This window comes from Phoxinus phoxinus (assembly GCF_949152265.1).
Source record: "Phoxinus phoxinus genome assembly, chromosome: 12".
NCBI lineage: Eukaryota > Metazoa > Chordata > Actinopteri > Cypriniformes > Leuciscidae > Phoxinus > Phoxinus phoxinus.
This window is the reverse complement of record NC_136887.1, coordinates 8,380,459-8,396,571: the sequence shown is the minus strand read 5'-3', so window position 1 is coordinate 8,396,571 and position 16,113 is coordinate 8,380,459. Positions and strand designations below refer to the sequence as shown.

The window sequence follows — 16,113 nt, the reverse complement described above, 5'->3', positions numbered from 1 at the left end:
AGCAGACACATGTGTCAGCGCTGTAATCTCTCATGAACACGTTCTCCGTCGTACCTTTGGGAGTTTTGGCTGTGAATTCTGGGTCGAAGCAGAAGGTGTCATCTGCTTTCCCTGCAGCAGGTTTGAATGGAGGCTGAAGTTCTCGTCTGTACAGTTTCTGCACAGACACAATAACACGTTACTCAAATAATATGTTCCACTTGACACACAAAAAGGTAAGTCCTAATCATCAGCCAGACTTAGGTCAACATGAAATGGCATTCAAATCCCATTCTTCTGCAATGTGATGGATTTCTGAGTGAAGCATTTTTTTTTTTTTGCATATGACCACAAAAGTCAGAGCTAAACGTGAGACTTCAGACTGTTCACCCTTCAAAGAGTGTCCACGTATCCTACTGCCAACCTTTCCTTTTCAAATTGATCCTTATTTGCGTTATTACTGTTGCAATCTAATGCTATTACATTCATGTTAATCATCAGAAATGACAATTTCAGAAAGGCTGCATTACTTACAACAGTCACTTACACTATATGGACAAAAGTATTGGGACAGATCTCTTAATTATTGAACTAAGGTGTTTCAATCAGACTCATTGCCACATGTGTATGAAATCAATCAAACATCAAGCCATGCAGTCTACATTTACAAAAACTTGTGGGAAAAACAATTTAAAAAAGGGTCGTTCTGAAGAGCTCAGTGAACTCAATAGTGGTACTGTGATAGGATACCACCTCTGCAATAAGTCAGTTCATGAAATTTCATCCCTGCTAGATACTCCAGAGTCAACTGTGAGAGGTATTATTGGAAAGTGGAAGCATTTAAGAACAGCAGCAACAAAGCAGAAGACCATGTATTAATCCGCTGGTTCCAGAGACTTCTACTGGCATTAATATCAGCACAAAAACTGTGCGCCGGGAGCTTCGTGGAATGGGTTTCCATGACCGAGCTGCTGCATGCAAGCCTTACATCACCAAGTACAATGTCAAGCGTAGGATGGAGCGGTGTAAAGCACATCACCAAGAGTCTGACGCAGACCGGAAGCGGAAGAGAGAGAGAGGGAGCGGATCCTTTTGTTTTGTCATGTGTTGTTGGCGTGTCTTGTTTTCGTTCTTTTTTATTCTTTGTTCACAGTTTATAATTTCAAATTAACAGTTTGTTTTCTTTTGGTTTGTTGTTTTTGTCTTAAGTTGAAACTTTGAGTCTTTATGTTTTCTTTGCATTTTGCTTTACAACAGACCAGGGAGTAGTGACCAGGAAAGCATGTCACGTGACTTCCATTTCGCAACATCTAGGAAAGCACGTTGTTAAGACACTAGGTAAGGAGCGGGTGCCACTATTGTATGTTTTCATTTTTTTTACGTAGTATAGATTAGGGTGTTGAACGCCGTCAACTTTGTTTTTGTTGCATCTTCTTTTCTTGTTGTATTAGTAGTTTATTGGGATGGGGATGTATTTAGATTGCGGGTTTTGTTTTATTTATTTATTTGGTTTAGCCCCGCTCAGGTTCCTACTCCCTGGGTACGGTATGTTTTTTTCTTCTAGTCTCTCTCTCTTTGTGCACTTTGTTGTAATGAATAAATATAATCATTTTCTTGATTTGAACTCCCTTTGTTCTCATGTTCTTTTGCACCAGCGCCCACGTTAACAGGGTTAAACTATCCGGGAATTAATCAATTTATTTTATGTTGTGTTCCCTCATGCCCAAAGCCATTTTAGCGATGTAACATCCAGTGAAGAGAAATCTTAATGCGTCAGCATACCAAGACATTGCAGTTCTTCCAACTTTGTGTGACCAGTTTTGTAAAGGCCTTTTTCTATTCCAGCATGACTTTGCCCCAGTGCACAAAGCAAGGTCCATCAAGACAGTTTGGTGTGCAAGAACTTGACTAGCCCACACAGAGCCCTGACCTTCACCCCATCAAACACCTTTGGGATGAACTGGAACGGAGATTTCAAGCAAGGTCTTCTTGTCCAACATCAGTGACTGACATCACAATTGCTCTACTGGAAGAGTAGATTCCCAAAAGAAACACTTCCACTCTTCTAGGAAAGCTTTCCGCAAGATTTTGAAGCTGTAATAACTGCAAAGGGAGGACCAACTCCATACTTAGAACATAGACATTACAATCCCTGTTGGTCTAATGGTCAGGTGTCCCAATACTCTTGTCCATATGGTGTATGTGTAACCACTAATCAAACACAAGTGATGTGATCAAAAATCAACACAGTCTGACCACACACTCAAGCAATGGAGGATGGAGGACTTAAACAGTGTGCAACTGGGATTAACTGATTCTTACATTCCAGTCAATGGTGGAGAAAAACGTGTGTCGCTTGATCTCCTCCACTCCGTCAGGACCTGCTCCTGCAACAGACCAGTTATGATGATTACCTTAATGGTGACAGTTTGTTTCTATTAAAATTCAACAACCCATGGTCTAGTGTTTTCACAAACTGTGAAAAGAAACATTGACTTACCTAAACGATTTGATGGATTTCTTTTGAAGAGCATTCGTAAAAGACTTTGTGCTTCCAAACTTAAAAACTGTGGCATTCCCAGCTTTGCTCTGATGTACAGGAAATAAAGAAAAAGGAAAAAAATCAGAAAAAGTAACATTACCAGCATTTTATGTGCATGGTCATCATAGCCATTTTTCTATCTGGCAGCCTTGAGAAGAGATTTGACCAATTAATCATCACACTCACTTGAGAATCATGTTCATAGTCTCATTCCTGTCCTTCCCTTGGAACGGTAGTGTGCCGGTCAGCATTTCAAACTGGAAAAAAATAAATCAACCATCAAACAAGGCGACAAACCACATTTACTTGGGCAAATTATCAAAGCACGACTGTCTGGGAATCCAATATGTGATTTCAAGGTAAATGATCTCTTTCAGTCAATACACTTGGTATAACAGATATCAAGACCATGCGTCACACTGAAGATGCCTCGAGTGTCTGTTTTTTTCGTCAATAAAGACCAGGCACTCACCTCATAAAAAATGTCTCAAAAAGGTAATACATACATTTACGGTTTGGCTTATAACTCTAGACCTGTATGTGTCCACATGGAACAAGGCCTGACAAAGAACATAGGAAATGCAAGAGCTTAAACAGACAAGGACTGGTAATGGTCAACAAGGCACAGCTAGAAGTAATAAATGAGGAAACAATTGATTACTTAAAAGCATGCAAAATGACAGCAACGACACTAAATAAATAACCCTTTCTTCTGAAAGCAAACTTACTCTAGCTAACACTCATTAAATTCCCCTGCATCAAACTGTCATAACCAACTTCCCAGATTACGTTTTATATTTTTTCATCATATGCAGAATATTTTCCAGATTTTTTTAAACGCCTTAACTTGTCCAATGTTGTTTGTCTGATTGCATGAAATTTGGTATACATCATCTAGAGATGCTATTGATAAAAAAAGTAATCGAAAGAAAATTAAAAAACGTAATCTTTTGAACTATGTATAAACTGTATATGACGAGCGAACACCGCTGACCTACTTAGGATGACTTAAGCCCCTTTCTCACTGCCAGCGACATGATCCCTTTCATTTTCTATGGAGAGCTGCCGACACGAGCGAAGTGACCGCTGGCGACAGAATGTAGGCGTGTCAAGTGACGCAAGACACACGACAAAAGTTCAGAAATGTTTACTTTAGTAGATTGTTTGCACTAAATGAATGGTTAATGTTATGGTGTAATGAACAGAGACTGCTCTTTGTAAATAATTGGAATCTGTTTTGGGAGCGACCTAGGCTCTACCGTGCTGATGGCCTGCACCCCAGCAGAATCGGAGCGGCTGTTCTGTCGGACAACATCTCCAAGACGTTACACACCATATGACTAGTAAGTCAAAGTCCAAATCACATTCTTTGCTGTCCCAAATTAATTGATATAAGTACCAGTGTAAAACACTTTATAGAAACTGTGTCTATTCCTCGTTTAGTGAGGCCAAACAATAAATCTACTGTAGGATCTAAGAAACATCGAATTGTGATTAAACCAGAAAATCTCAATATTAGTGAACAAAAACAATTTCTAAAGCTAGGTCTTCTAAACATTAGATCGCTTACACCTAAGGCGGTTATTGTAAATGAAATGGTCACAGATAATAGCTTCGATGTACTTTGCCTTACTGAAACCTGGCTTAAATCGAATGATTATTTCGGTCTTAATGAGTCCACTCCACCAGGATACGGTTATAAGCATGAGCCCCGTCTGATTGGTCGTGGCGGCGGTGTTGCAACAATCTACAGAGATACTCTTAATGTTACTCAGAAAACAGGCCACAGGTTTAATTCGTTTGAAGTACTTGTGCTAAATGTTACGCTCCTAGATGTAAGAAAGAAATCCCTATTATCTCTAGCCTTGGCTACTGTATATAGACCGCCAGGGCCTTACGCTGATTTCCTAAAAGAGTTTGCAGATTTTCTCTCAGATCTATTGGTCAATGTCGATAAGGCAATAATTGTTGGAGATTTCAACATACACGTTGTTGATAACACAAATGATGCGTTAGGGGCTGCGTTTACAGATTTATTAAACTCCTTTGGGGTCAAGCAAAACGTTAGTGGTCCCACTCTTCGTCTTAATCATACTCTAGATTTAATTATATCATATGGAACCGATCCAACCGATATAGATATTTTACCGCAAAGTGATGATGTCACTGATCATTACATGGTATCTTGCATACTACGTACGGCTGAAATGTGTCATGTTGCGCCGCGTTATCGACCAGGCAGAACAATCCTTCCAACTACTATAGATAGATTCTTGAATAGCTTACCTGATCTATCTCAGCTTCTCAGTGAACCCAAACTAACAGATGAGCTAGAGGAAATGACTAGCAGTATGAGCACCATTCTCTCTAGTACATTAGAAATTGTTGCACCAATTAGATTAAAAAGGTTAGAGAGAAAACTAAAGCACCATGTGCAGTGCTACGCATGTTATCAAGAGAGAAACTCGTAACTTAGAGCGCAAATGGAAACAAACTAATTTAGAGGTCTTTAGAATCGCGTGGAAAGACAGTATGTCACGTTATAAAAAGGCTCTAAAAGCAGCCAGGGCTGAGCATCTCCGCAAACTAATAGAAAATAACCAAAACAATCCAAGGTTTTTATTTAACACCGTGGCTAGATTAACAAATAAACAGACATCACCTGACCAAATTATTCCTTTACATTTTAATAGTAATGATTTCATGAATTTCTTCACTGAGAAAATAGAAAGCATCAGAAACACAATTGTAAATGTACAATCTTTGACAGCGTCTTATGATTCAGCCTCAATTATCGCCCCTCAAGAACAATTACAGCGCTTTACAACTATAGGACAGGAAGAGCTAAATAAACTTATCCCTGCATCTAAACCAACAACATGTTTATTAGATCCAATACCCACTAAACTACTGAAAGAAGTGTTACCTGTAGTGGAAGAGCCTCTTCTCAATATTATTAACTCGTCTCTATCTTTAGGACATGTTCCAAAAACATTCAAGCTGGCAGTTATAAAACCTCTTATTAAGAAACCACAATTAGATCCAAATAACCTAGCAAATTACAGACCCATTTCAAATCTTCCATTTATGTCTAAAATACTAGAAAAAGTTGTGTCCGCTCAATTGTGCTCTTTCTTGCAAGAAAATGATATCTATGAAAAGTTTCAGTCTGGATTCAGGCCGCACCATAGCACTGAAACTGTGCTCGTTAAAATCACTAATGATTTACTTTTAGCTTCTGACCAAGGCTGTATCTCAATACTAGTTTTACTCGATCTTAGTGCTGCGTTCGACACTATAGATCATAAAATACTCTTAGATCGACTTCAAAATTACACTGGTGTTCAGGGACAGGCATTAAGCTGGTTTAGATCGTACCTATCAGACCGTTACCATTTTGTCCATTTAAATGGGGAAAAATCAAAGATAACGTCAGTAAATTATGGAGTGCCGCAGGGATCTGTATTAGGCCCCCTGCTATTCTCAAATTATATGCTGCCACTTGGTAATATTATAAGAAAACATGGAATAAGTTTCCACTGTTATGCTGATGACACTCAATTATATATTTCATCAAGACCAGATGATAACACTAAATTATCTAAATTGACAGAGTGTGTTAAAGAAATAAAATATTGGATGACGTGTAATTTTCTTCTATTAAATTCAGATAAAACAGAGGTATTACTGATTGGTCCAAAAAACTGCCCACAAAACCTCTTACAATACAACCTTAATCTAGATGGACGTCCTGTTACTTTATCCTCTACAGTAAAAGACCTGGGTGTTATACTAGACCGCAACTTGTCTTTTGAAAATCATATTTCAAATGTCACAAGAACAGCCTTTTTCCACCTTAGAAACATTGCTAAGCTACGTAACATGCTATCTGTTTCTGATGCAGAAAAGTTAGTTCATGCATTCATGACCTCGAGACTAGATTACTGTAATGCTTTATTAGCTGGTTGTCCTGCATCCTCCGTAAACAAGCTACAGTTAGTCCAAAATGCAGCTGCTAGAGTTCTTACTAGGTCAAGAAAATATGATCATATAACACCAATTTTATCATCTCTACACTGGTTACCTATTAAGTTCCGTATCAATTACAAAGTATTGTTACTGACCTATAAAGCCCTAAATGGTTTAGCTCCTGTGTATTTAAGAGATCTTCTATCGCCATATAATCCATCGCGCTCTTTAAGATCGCTAAATTCGAGGCTTCTGGTCGTACCTAGGATATCTAAGTCCACTAAAGGAGGGAGGGCGTTTTCACATCTAGCTCCTAAACTCTGGAATAGCCTTCCTGATATTGTTCGAGGCTCAGACTCGCTCTCCCAGTTTAAAACTAGATTAAAGACGCATCTCTTTAGCCAAGCATTCACATGATGCATCTCATACCTTTTATACTACAGTTAAATCAGATCAAATGCATTCATATTATGAACAGCAGCTACGCTAATTATTTCCCATCTGCCTTTTTTGTTGTTATCTCGGGACGCCTGTCCCTATAACTCAAATAGAGTTCGTCAGCTCCAGTTATGTATCCAGCCTCTCATGGAGACTTCAGATGCCCCAATGCCTGTGATGAGACGACTCGACGGCTGTGAAGAGACGACCCAACGCCGGCGATATGTTATGCCCTAAATTTTATGATTAACTAACTGTATTTTTGTATGTATATTGTACATACAAAATTGTATGTTGATTATTAGGGACGAGAAAATGTGTTAAATTCAAATAACGTTTTAGTAATTTTTGACAGTATGAATGAATGAGCAGCATAATGCTATTATTTTAAATCTAATTCCTGGTTAAATTAGAATGATATTAGTTTTATATATCATTTGTGACTTTTTCTAAAGATATGGCCAGACATGCAGTCTACCAATAGCATTAGAGCAACAGCACTGGGAACGGCCACAAGCGACTCGCAGTGAAGAGACGCTGGCGGTGTGAACGGGGCCTTAAGATCCGGTCACAATTTACCACTGCTCACAGGCAAAATCTTTCCAAAAGGAATCAGCACAATCGGGAGTTTGACAGAGCGGGAAAGTTCTCTCCAACAGAAAACTGCATGGTTTGGCAGTGACTAGAGTGCGGATCGGGCCGAAATTTTCTGTCCGAGCCCACGTCCGACAGAGCAGTAACCGAACCCGACCCGAGCCAAACAGGCAAAAAGATATTTATGTCCGAGCCCAAGTACGGCTACATAAACAAATTTCCGCACACAGGAAGACCGATGTTATGGTAATATTTTACATGCATTTTAATCGCAAAAATTATCGTTTGCATCAAGTGAAAGCATCAGGCACATTGGCTACCTACATAATAAGCCGTTTTAAATTTAAAATGTTCAATGCCTTATCGCGCTGATGTGACTGAACCAGACCAGAACATCATTTCTAAATATCTGTCCGAACCCGGCCCATCGGGCTCGGGTCGGGTAGCCATCCTCTAGAAGTGACTTGTGTGTGAGCTGTGCTTCATACATCACTACGCTGCCGACAACTACCTTTTTATTTATTTATTTTTTACACACACTTTCGCAGAAAATGTGACACACCTTTACTGCTCAAACCTGTTATATGGTTGTATTTACTTTATTTCAACAATCTACACTGTATTGGATTGTAAACATTATAGTGGAGCTTCTTTACGACAGACAAAAGAAGTTTCATTTGTGTAAAAAAGGTCAAGAGGGAGAGCGAGTAGCACTACATCAATTGTGCTAATCTGTATTTCTAGCCCTAAATCAAGTCCTTCCCGCTCGGACAGGACATCCTGCGTTCATCACGATAACTGTGATGCTATCCCTGTTGCACCTTGTTCCTTTGCTTCAGAGAACAGTAGTGAATATATGGTAGAGGTGAAACGGTATGAATATGCCAATTCACGATTATAGTGACCAAAGGGATCATAAGTACCAATATTATCACAGTATTGTTAAAATGTGCTGAAAATGTTACTGAAAAGAGTAAAGGAATTTTATCCTGGTTTATTGTCAAACCGGTAACCGTTTCATCCCTAATATATATAACTTGACATTTTCCAAACATGCTCATTAGGGGAGAGTCATTAAGGTGTAACTGTGATGACCACCTACCATTAAGACGCCGAGAGACCACCAGTCAGCACTCTGTGTGTGACCTCTCCTGTTGACCACCTCAGGGGCCATATATTCCACAGTGCCACAGAAAGAGTACGCTTTTCTGTCCTGATCTACGGATTCTTTACTGAGCCCAAAGTCTGCAAGAGGCACATCAGCACATTAGTCATATTTGCATCAGGTCGCAAAGCTAAAGCAGGGGTGTCGAACTCTGCTCTCGGAGAGACACCGTCCTGCAGAGTTTACTTGAAAATTAGTGCTAAGTCTGCAGGATGGCTGGGCAAAATCGATTTTTTTGTAATTGTTTTTTAAAATATGATCGATTCAATATCAATATGATACTCAAAATAATCAAATTAGGGAAAAATGCGCTTAATTGGCCAAATTAACACCAATTTATCTCAAAATGCTCACCTTTGTGATTATCCAAGTAACTATAGTCGGTTATGGCTTAAGTAAACAGTAGACCTGCTCCTCACTAAATAAAGTTTTTGAAACTTTAATAAGGATTAACCTTTATTTAATTTGTACAGTGAAGATTATATGTAATGCTATTTTACATTTGAATACTTTATTCAATTTCTGTACCCGAGAACTACTGTTAGACCAACCGGAAAAACCTTAAAAGCACTTATTTCGTTTGTTTCTTTGCATTTATTTATGGTATGTTTTATTTCTTATATTTATTTGTTATTTTTATTCAATGAATGACTGTTTACTTGTTTTGGATAATCTTTGAAATTTATATTAGTAGTTTTAGCTGTGAAATTGGAATTGAGAATTGTTAAATTTCACTGGTATCTAAAATGTTGGGTTTCATAACCTTATTTATTACAATACAAGGGTCAAAATTGTATTCATTTATTACTTTTTTTTGTGGTGGGGCCAGTGAAAATTGAATCGAAAATTGAAAAAAGAAATCGAATTGAATTGATAGGAGAATTGAATCAGGGCATCTGAACCGATACCCAGCCCTAATGGTTGCGCTCCAGCGGCAGAGTTCGACAAAGATCCCCATCTGACCACGACCCAAACACACCATACACGACTCAAATCAGTCTTAATTCAGGGTAAAATGCTAACAGTACATGTAATATGTAACAAATTTGCCTCTATCTACATGCACAACTTCAAAAGGCAGGGAAGTGATGTAATAAGGGTACAATGGTACGTACCTGTTAACTTGATATGTCCAGCTTCATCAAGCAAAATGCTGAAAATTAAGACCACATTTCTCCAATACAGATACAAAAATACATGAACTAAACAAGAGTCAACAAACAAAATCAGACGAAGAATTCAAAACCTCTCGATTATAATCTTGCACATTGGTTCTATCAGATATATCCATCCTCACTTAATAAAAGATCAAAAAGCGAGGGCAGGTGAAATGCCAGAAAGAGTGTATGGTTTCTACTCTACACACACAGAGAGAGAGAGAGAGGGAGCGAGAGAAATGCAGAGAGGTGAAGGGGGATACTTTACTTTTCAGGCTTCAGGTCTCTGTAAACAATGCCTAGGTTGTGTAGATGATCCAATGCAAGGGCCAGCTCTGCAAGGTAGAATTTCACATCCTCCTCTGTAAACATAACCTAGTAAGAACTGGACAAATTTACTCTCTCATCAAAGACCACACACACATACACACACATACAACAACAATATAATACACATTATCAGAACAACAAAGAAAAAGAATGGATATACGCCAAGCATATTTGTTTGAAATGAATATTAATGTCGGGTTAACAATTAATGGATGCTACACAATCTGATTTTTTTTTTTCTGTGTAACTTGCGGATTTTAAATAATTAACACATTGCTTTTCTATTTAAACAGCAGATTTACTGGCAAATACAGCTGAAAAACGCATTTGAAACAATTGCAATGAAAGTTTACATTCACTGATTTTATAATAACCCTAAATGTTGCACTCCGATTCACATATTCGTTTACACGTGCATTACATATTCTGAGCAAAACTTCATGCATTGAGCCCAGTCACTGCATTCAGATGTCATGTCACTAGAGCTAGAGTAATATTTTGCCTTGATGACATCTAAAAAGAAACCCAACATGTATGCCAGAAGTTTTTAGTAAATTTTAGTAAACATTCAGTCTCCTTACTGACCAGTTCGTAAGACGTAAATACATACACACGTTCAGAAGTAAACTATCCAAGCAAGCTACTTTTGAATCCGATTGAGAAGATTTTTTTCTTTATTAGATCAGATTATTAATGGGATTATTATCAATTCCATCAAAATTTGATTCGGACTGAGCTCAATGAGATTGTGATGCTTACAAAAAGGCTTTTCAATCAAATTGAGCCGTAATGTATTATTTGGTTGCATATAAACCTAGTAAATCTGTGTAGAGATTAATTGCCACACAGAAACTGTATTAAAATATGCCTCATTCCTTAAAACAGGGTTCCTCAAACTCGGTCCTGGAGGGCCACTGTCCTGCACAGTTTAGCTCCAACCCTGATCAAACACACCTGAACAAGCTAATCAATGTCTTCAGGATCACTAGAAACTCACAGCTAGGTGTGTTTGATCAGGGTTGGAGCTAAACTGTGCAGGACAGTGGCCCTCCAGGACCGAGTTTGAGGAACCCGGCCCTAAAATAAGGGAGTGGTTTGATGAAATGAGTTTTATCAGTAAACTCTGCAGCTGCCGCCACATTCAACATGTGGTCTTATTTTTCTGGTGATTGAGCACATGAATAAACATTGTTAAGAAAGTACAGAAATAGTACAATAAATAAATAGACAAACACATAAATAGAAAAAGTTCTTGAAACACACAAAGGGCTGGCAATGCATACAGACTAAAGGCCTGTTAACAATGAACACAATTTTCACTGCGACAAGTTCTCATCTATGCACCCCAACACACCGACTGCAAAAGCAAATCAGTTTTTTGTGGTAGAGTATGGTTTAACAATACTTTGTCAAATATAGTCAAATGAGTCCACCATTCAATCATGTATTGAAAAATGAATGCAAGAAAATTTTATGTTGGTTATTTGTATATAATATTGGTGCATTTTCTGGTTGCATTGCTCAGGGTGAGAATAGGCCTCAAGTTTATAATCTAAAGCTTTTAAAACCTGCAAATGAACACAAGTGAAAATTTGGCAGAGGACATTATACTTTATAAGACATTTGGACATAATTACAAACAATCAATTGTTGGGGGGAAAAATAGCAATACAATATAGTTATAAGAGGAGCTGTTAGTCTGCTAACATCAACATCATAAATCAGACACAGAAACTGTTAGAGTAGATCACACGATGCTTACCTCTTTGGATAAACGAGTAAATACATCCCCACCCCTGAGAAAATCCAAAATTAAATAGAGTTTCCCTTCTGTCTGAAAGGCTGTGAGAAAGTGGGGGAGAGAAATATAAATAAATCAGACAATCACATCTAGAAGTCAATCCTGGGGACGTCCATGGAAAATAAAGCAAAGGATCAAAAAACTTATTTTAAGGCTATATTATCCGTATTGAAGTGTTATTTAATGGATTTAAGTAGATTATCTACTTAACTAGATTATCTGCAAGACATAAAGAGGACACTTCATGTTATCAATTAGCATTTTACAGATAGACAAGACAATGTCTGAGGAATATACGTACAGGTGAAACTCGAAAAATTGTAATATCGTGCAAAAGTTCATTTATTTCAGTAATTCAACTTAAAAGATAAAACTAATATATTATATACACTCATTACATGCAAAGTGAGATATTTCAAGCCTTTTATTTGTTATAATTTAGATGATTATGGCTTACAGCTTATGAAAACCTTTTCACAATATTCTAGTTTTGAATTTGCGGGTTTCACCTGTACAATGTGATTTACAAAGTCACTGGGCTTCAGTGATGTGTCACGCCCATAACGTTTATAGGTTTATAAAACAATATTCATACAAATAAATTAGGGATGCACCGATACCACTTTTTCCAGACCGAGTCCGATACTGATACTTTCATTTTTGGTACTCGCCGATACCGATACCGTAACCGATACCTGTATTTTTAATTTTCAATAAATGTTTAATTCATGCATTTGTCATTTTTAAATGTATTGGTAGAGAAACCAAAAGAATATCAATCATATTAGTTGTTTATTAAATTTAAACTTAATTTGTTCATCAAATATATATTTAATGCACTGCATATTCATTACTGTATAAATTAAATATAGATGGATATTTTTGTAAAGTTAATAAAAGGTAGCCTATTTAGTCAAGAGCAGGGAGTAATTTATTTGTCCTTTGTTTGATTAACATTAAAACACAGCCGCAGATTAATTAAACTGCTGCCCCTTTAAGACCGAACGCACGGACCCCATTTGAATATACCGTCTACGCCAAGACGGGCGTTTTTACATAGTTTTGTGTGAATTCATCCGTACAAGCGCAAGACGTGAAAGACTTCAGTTCAGTATTCGCGCGCTGAGACGCTGGTTTTCGGGGCGCGCGCTTTGGATGTTTGAAGTTCATGTAACTTCTTGACCTGCAAATGTCCTGTAATAATGCAGGCAACCACTCGTTAAACATAAATAAGGTAACAGTTCATGTTTTACTTAAATATACGATTTAGTTTTAATCCAAATAACACGTGCTGAGTGAACGATCAGCAATCAAGAGCATTCAACAGAAGTCTCTCTCTCTCTCTCTCTCTCTCTCTCTCTAGCTATATAGGCGTTAAAATATTCTGTTTAATATTTCAATAATAAGATATATTTACTTCATAAACAGCCTTCCTTTTTATCCCCATTATCATTTCTGTTGTCAGTGTTTCTTTGTCTGGAGACAAACACTGTACACACGCTGCCTGGTATCGGATGTTGGTATCGGAACATTTTTACGAGTACGAGTACATGAGCTCAGTATCGGCCCGATACCCGATACTGGTATCGGTGCATCCCTAAAATAAATTGAAACTTTCTATGCCAAGCATACAATCTGTAATGTGTAGTATTTTTGGGGGATTTTTTTCCCCCACTACTCCCACCGAAATTGGCTCAAATGATCATTGGACAGGGCTGAGCAAACCAAAGTAAGGCTGAAAGTGAGGCTGTACCTCAGCAAAGTTTTGGTCTTTCAAAAATAAAGTTTGGGCTACTGCCTTTTTGGTTTAGCTATACTTTAGAAATGTTTGTCCTGATTTTGGGCTCCTAAACCACACAAAATAAGACTATACCAACATGTATATTTCATGTTTTCATAGCAAATTGTCTGCAACAATAGAATTGCTCCCTTACACTAAATGAAACAAAACTACATCTTGTCAAACGTGTTGGAAGTTGAGCAAACAACCCAATAACTGTTACTCAGAAAGACAAATCTTACCATAGTGCAACTTCACAATGAAAGGATGATTGACCTCCACCAAAATATCTCTCTCCATCTTAGTGCGAACTCTGTCTCTCACTGCAACACAACATGCACACACACACAAATGATGACTAAACATGAGTACACCACCACAGAAATGTGTTGCTCACACTAATGAAGACAAACACTGACCTTTTAAAGATGCCTTTTTGAGCACCTTCATTGCATAAAGCTGACCGGCATCCGGACCAATTAACTTCCGCACCAAAAACACCTGAGGTCAGGACAGATCACAGATCACCTTCCAGTTTACACACACACAAGAAAGTACATATACAACTTCCCTAATAACAGCATACAGGACAACAGAACTTCATTGTTCACAACATGGAGAATTCAAGTCAGTCATCAGGAGAAATGGGTGACACTTATTAAACCCGTCAAGAAATGTTCTCATTTCACACTAAAACAGAAATAGAAATAGAAATAAAAACTGGATGATATTTATTATATTGGATATATATAAAATTAATCTATTGATTCAATGGACAAAAGTCAATGGGGTCCAAAACAACATTGGACAGCAACGCAGTGAGACATCTTTTGCTAGCGTTCCATTGAAGAAAAGGTTCGGATCATCCTTTTTAGGTGAGCTATCCCTTGAAGTCTAAAGGCCATTGCACACTGAGTCCGAAATTTTCGTATGCGTTTTTTCGTATTCGTGATTCGGTGGCTCTGAATTGTCAAACACCATTCAAACTGCTTGTTACGGATGCGAAAAACGCAGAAAAATCGAACCCGTTTCGATTTTTTTTATGACGGACGAAAGTTTCAGAGGCAGTGTGCAAGCGTGATTGACATAACGTGAGGTCGTATTTATTATTTAACGTGCTAAAATTTTGGATGCGAATTTCGGACTCAGTGTGCAATGGCCTTAACACCCCACCACTACACTAGTCATTGCTCTTATCGGTTGTGGTGTTTTTTTATGCAACTGACTTGTACTTTTTATACTTAAACGGTTAGTTTACCCAAAAATACAAATGTTGTCATTAATCACTCCCTGAGGGGGTCATGTCGTTCCAAACCTATAAGACGTTCGATCATCTCCAGAACACGAATAAATTTTTTTTTGATGAAGTCTGAGAGATTTCTGTCCCTCCATTGACAGCTACGCAACTACCACTTTGACGCATCAAAAAGTTCATAAAGAGATCGCGAAACTAATCCATATGAATCAAGCGTTTTAGTCCAAATTTTCTGAAGATACTCGATCACTTTATATGATGAACAGATTTAATTTAGGCTTTTATTCACATATAAACATTGATCAGCGAACAAACAGAAGCTCAACCGAACCTGCTTAACATGCGAGAGCAAACCTCATTGGTTCTTGTGAAGCTCAAACGTGATGCGTAACACGAGAATGAACCTCATTGGTTCTCGTACATCAGGCAAACTAGCCTGGTAATACCAGACTCTGCTACTTCACTTTGCTTCGTAGACAGAGTCTGGAATGGCATAATAGAGAAGTGTTTTCTCTCTCGCTAGGGGGCGATTGTCTGAAGTTTAAAATCATTGGTTACCCGTAAGCCAATCAGATAAGTTTAGTTAGGACGTATGTTATGCGCCTGTACAGCCGCATCGAACCACAGACATCATGCATCGAACTCAAATCTATGATCGAACTTACACTGTAAACACATGATGATGCGAGCGAAATACCGGAGTGAACATGGCTGTAAACGACTTTTGCAGATTATGCGTCGTTAATCTACGCATCCACGGTACAATCACAGCCTCTAAATTTATTTTTGACAGAGTGAAACAAGAAAATATTTGTAGCCAACACAAACACAGCCAGTGCCGCTGCTAGCCATTTCGGTGCCCTAAGCATAATTCCTTTATGATGCCCTCTACCCCGAGAAGCTTCATGAGGCAGACACGCCTCTCTTGCTCTCTCTCCCTCTCTGCCGTGCACGCGCTACGCGGTTTGGAGCACAGTCAGTGTCTCGCAGGCGCGCTCGCTCTAGATTCCGGAGATTTTAACTAATTTGCGGGCGTCAGTGAGCCGCTATCAATATGCGGGAGACTCCCGGAACGCTATTTTTTTGGTGCCTCCTCAGCTCTT

The 16,113-nt window shown here is 38.3% G+C and overlaps 1 protein-coding gene across 4 annotated transcripts in view; it reads right to left on the bottom strand.

Moving 5' to 3' along the window:
• The window catches only part of rps6kal (ribosomal protein S6 kinase a, like), a 40,512-nt gene that overhangs the window by 11,432 nt on the left and 12,967 nt on the right, over nucleotides 1-16,113 (bottom strand). For 2 of the 4 annotated variants that reach the window (XM_079630076.1, XM_079630078.1), the window contains exons 4-13: nucleotides 14,175-14,256; nucleotides 13,998-14,078; nucleotides 11,937-12,016; nucleotides 10,113-10,219; nucleotides 9,803-9,840; nucleotides 8,625-8,767; nucleotides 2,708-2,778; nucleotides 2,480-2,568; nucleotides 2,302-2,366; nucleotides 55-157 (exon numbers count right to left, since the gene is read on the bottom strand). In XM_079630076.1, the coding sequence (XP_079486202.1) occupies nucleotides 55-157; nucleotides 2,302-2,366; nucleotides 2,480-2,568; nucleotides 2,708-2,778; nucleotides 8,625-8,767; nucleotides 9,803-9,840; nucleotides 10,113-10,219; nucleotides 11,937-12,016; nucleotides 13,998-14,078; nucleotides 14,175-14,256 (859 nt within the window). The remainder of the gene's footprint in view (nucleotides 1-54; nucleotides 158-2,301; nucleotides 2,367-2,479; nucleotides 2,569-2,707; nucleotides 2,779-8,624; nucleotides 8,768-9,802; nucleotides 9,841-10,112; nucleotides 10,220-11,936; nucleotides 12,017-13,997; nucleotides 14,079-14,174; nucleotides 14,257-16,113) is intronic. The other 2 variants (XM_079630077.1, XM_079630079.1) reach the window with 1 other exon arrangement.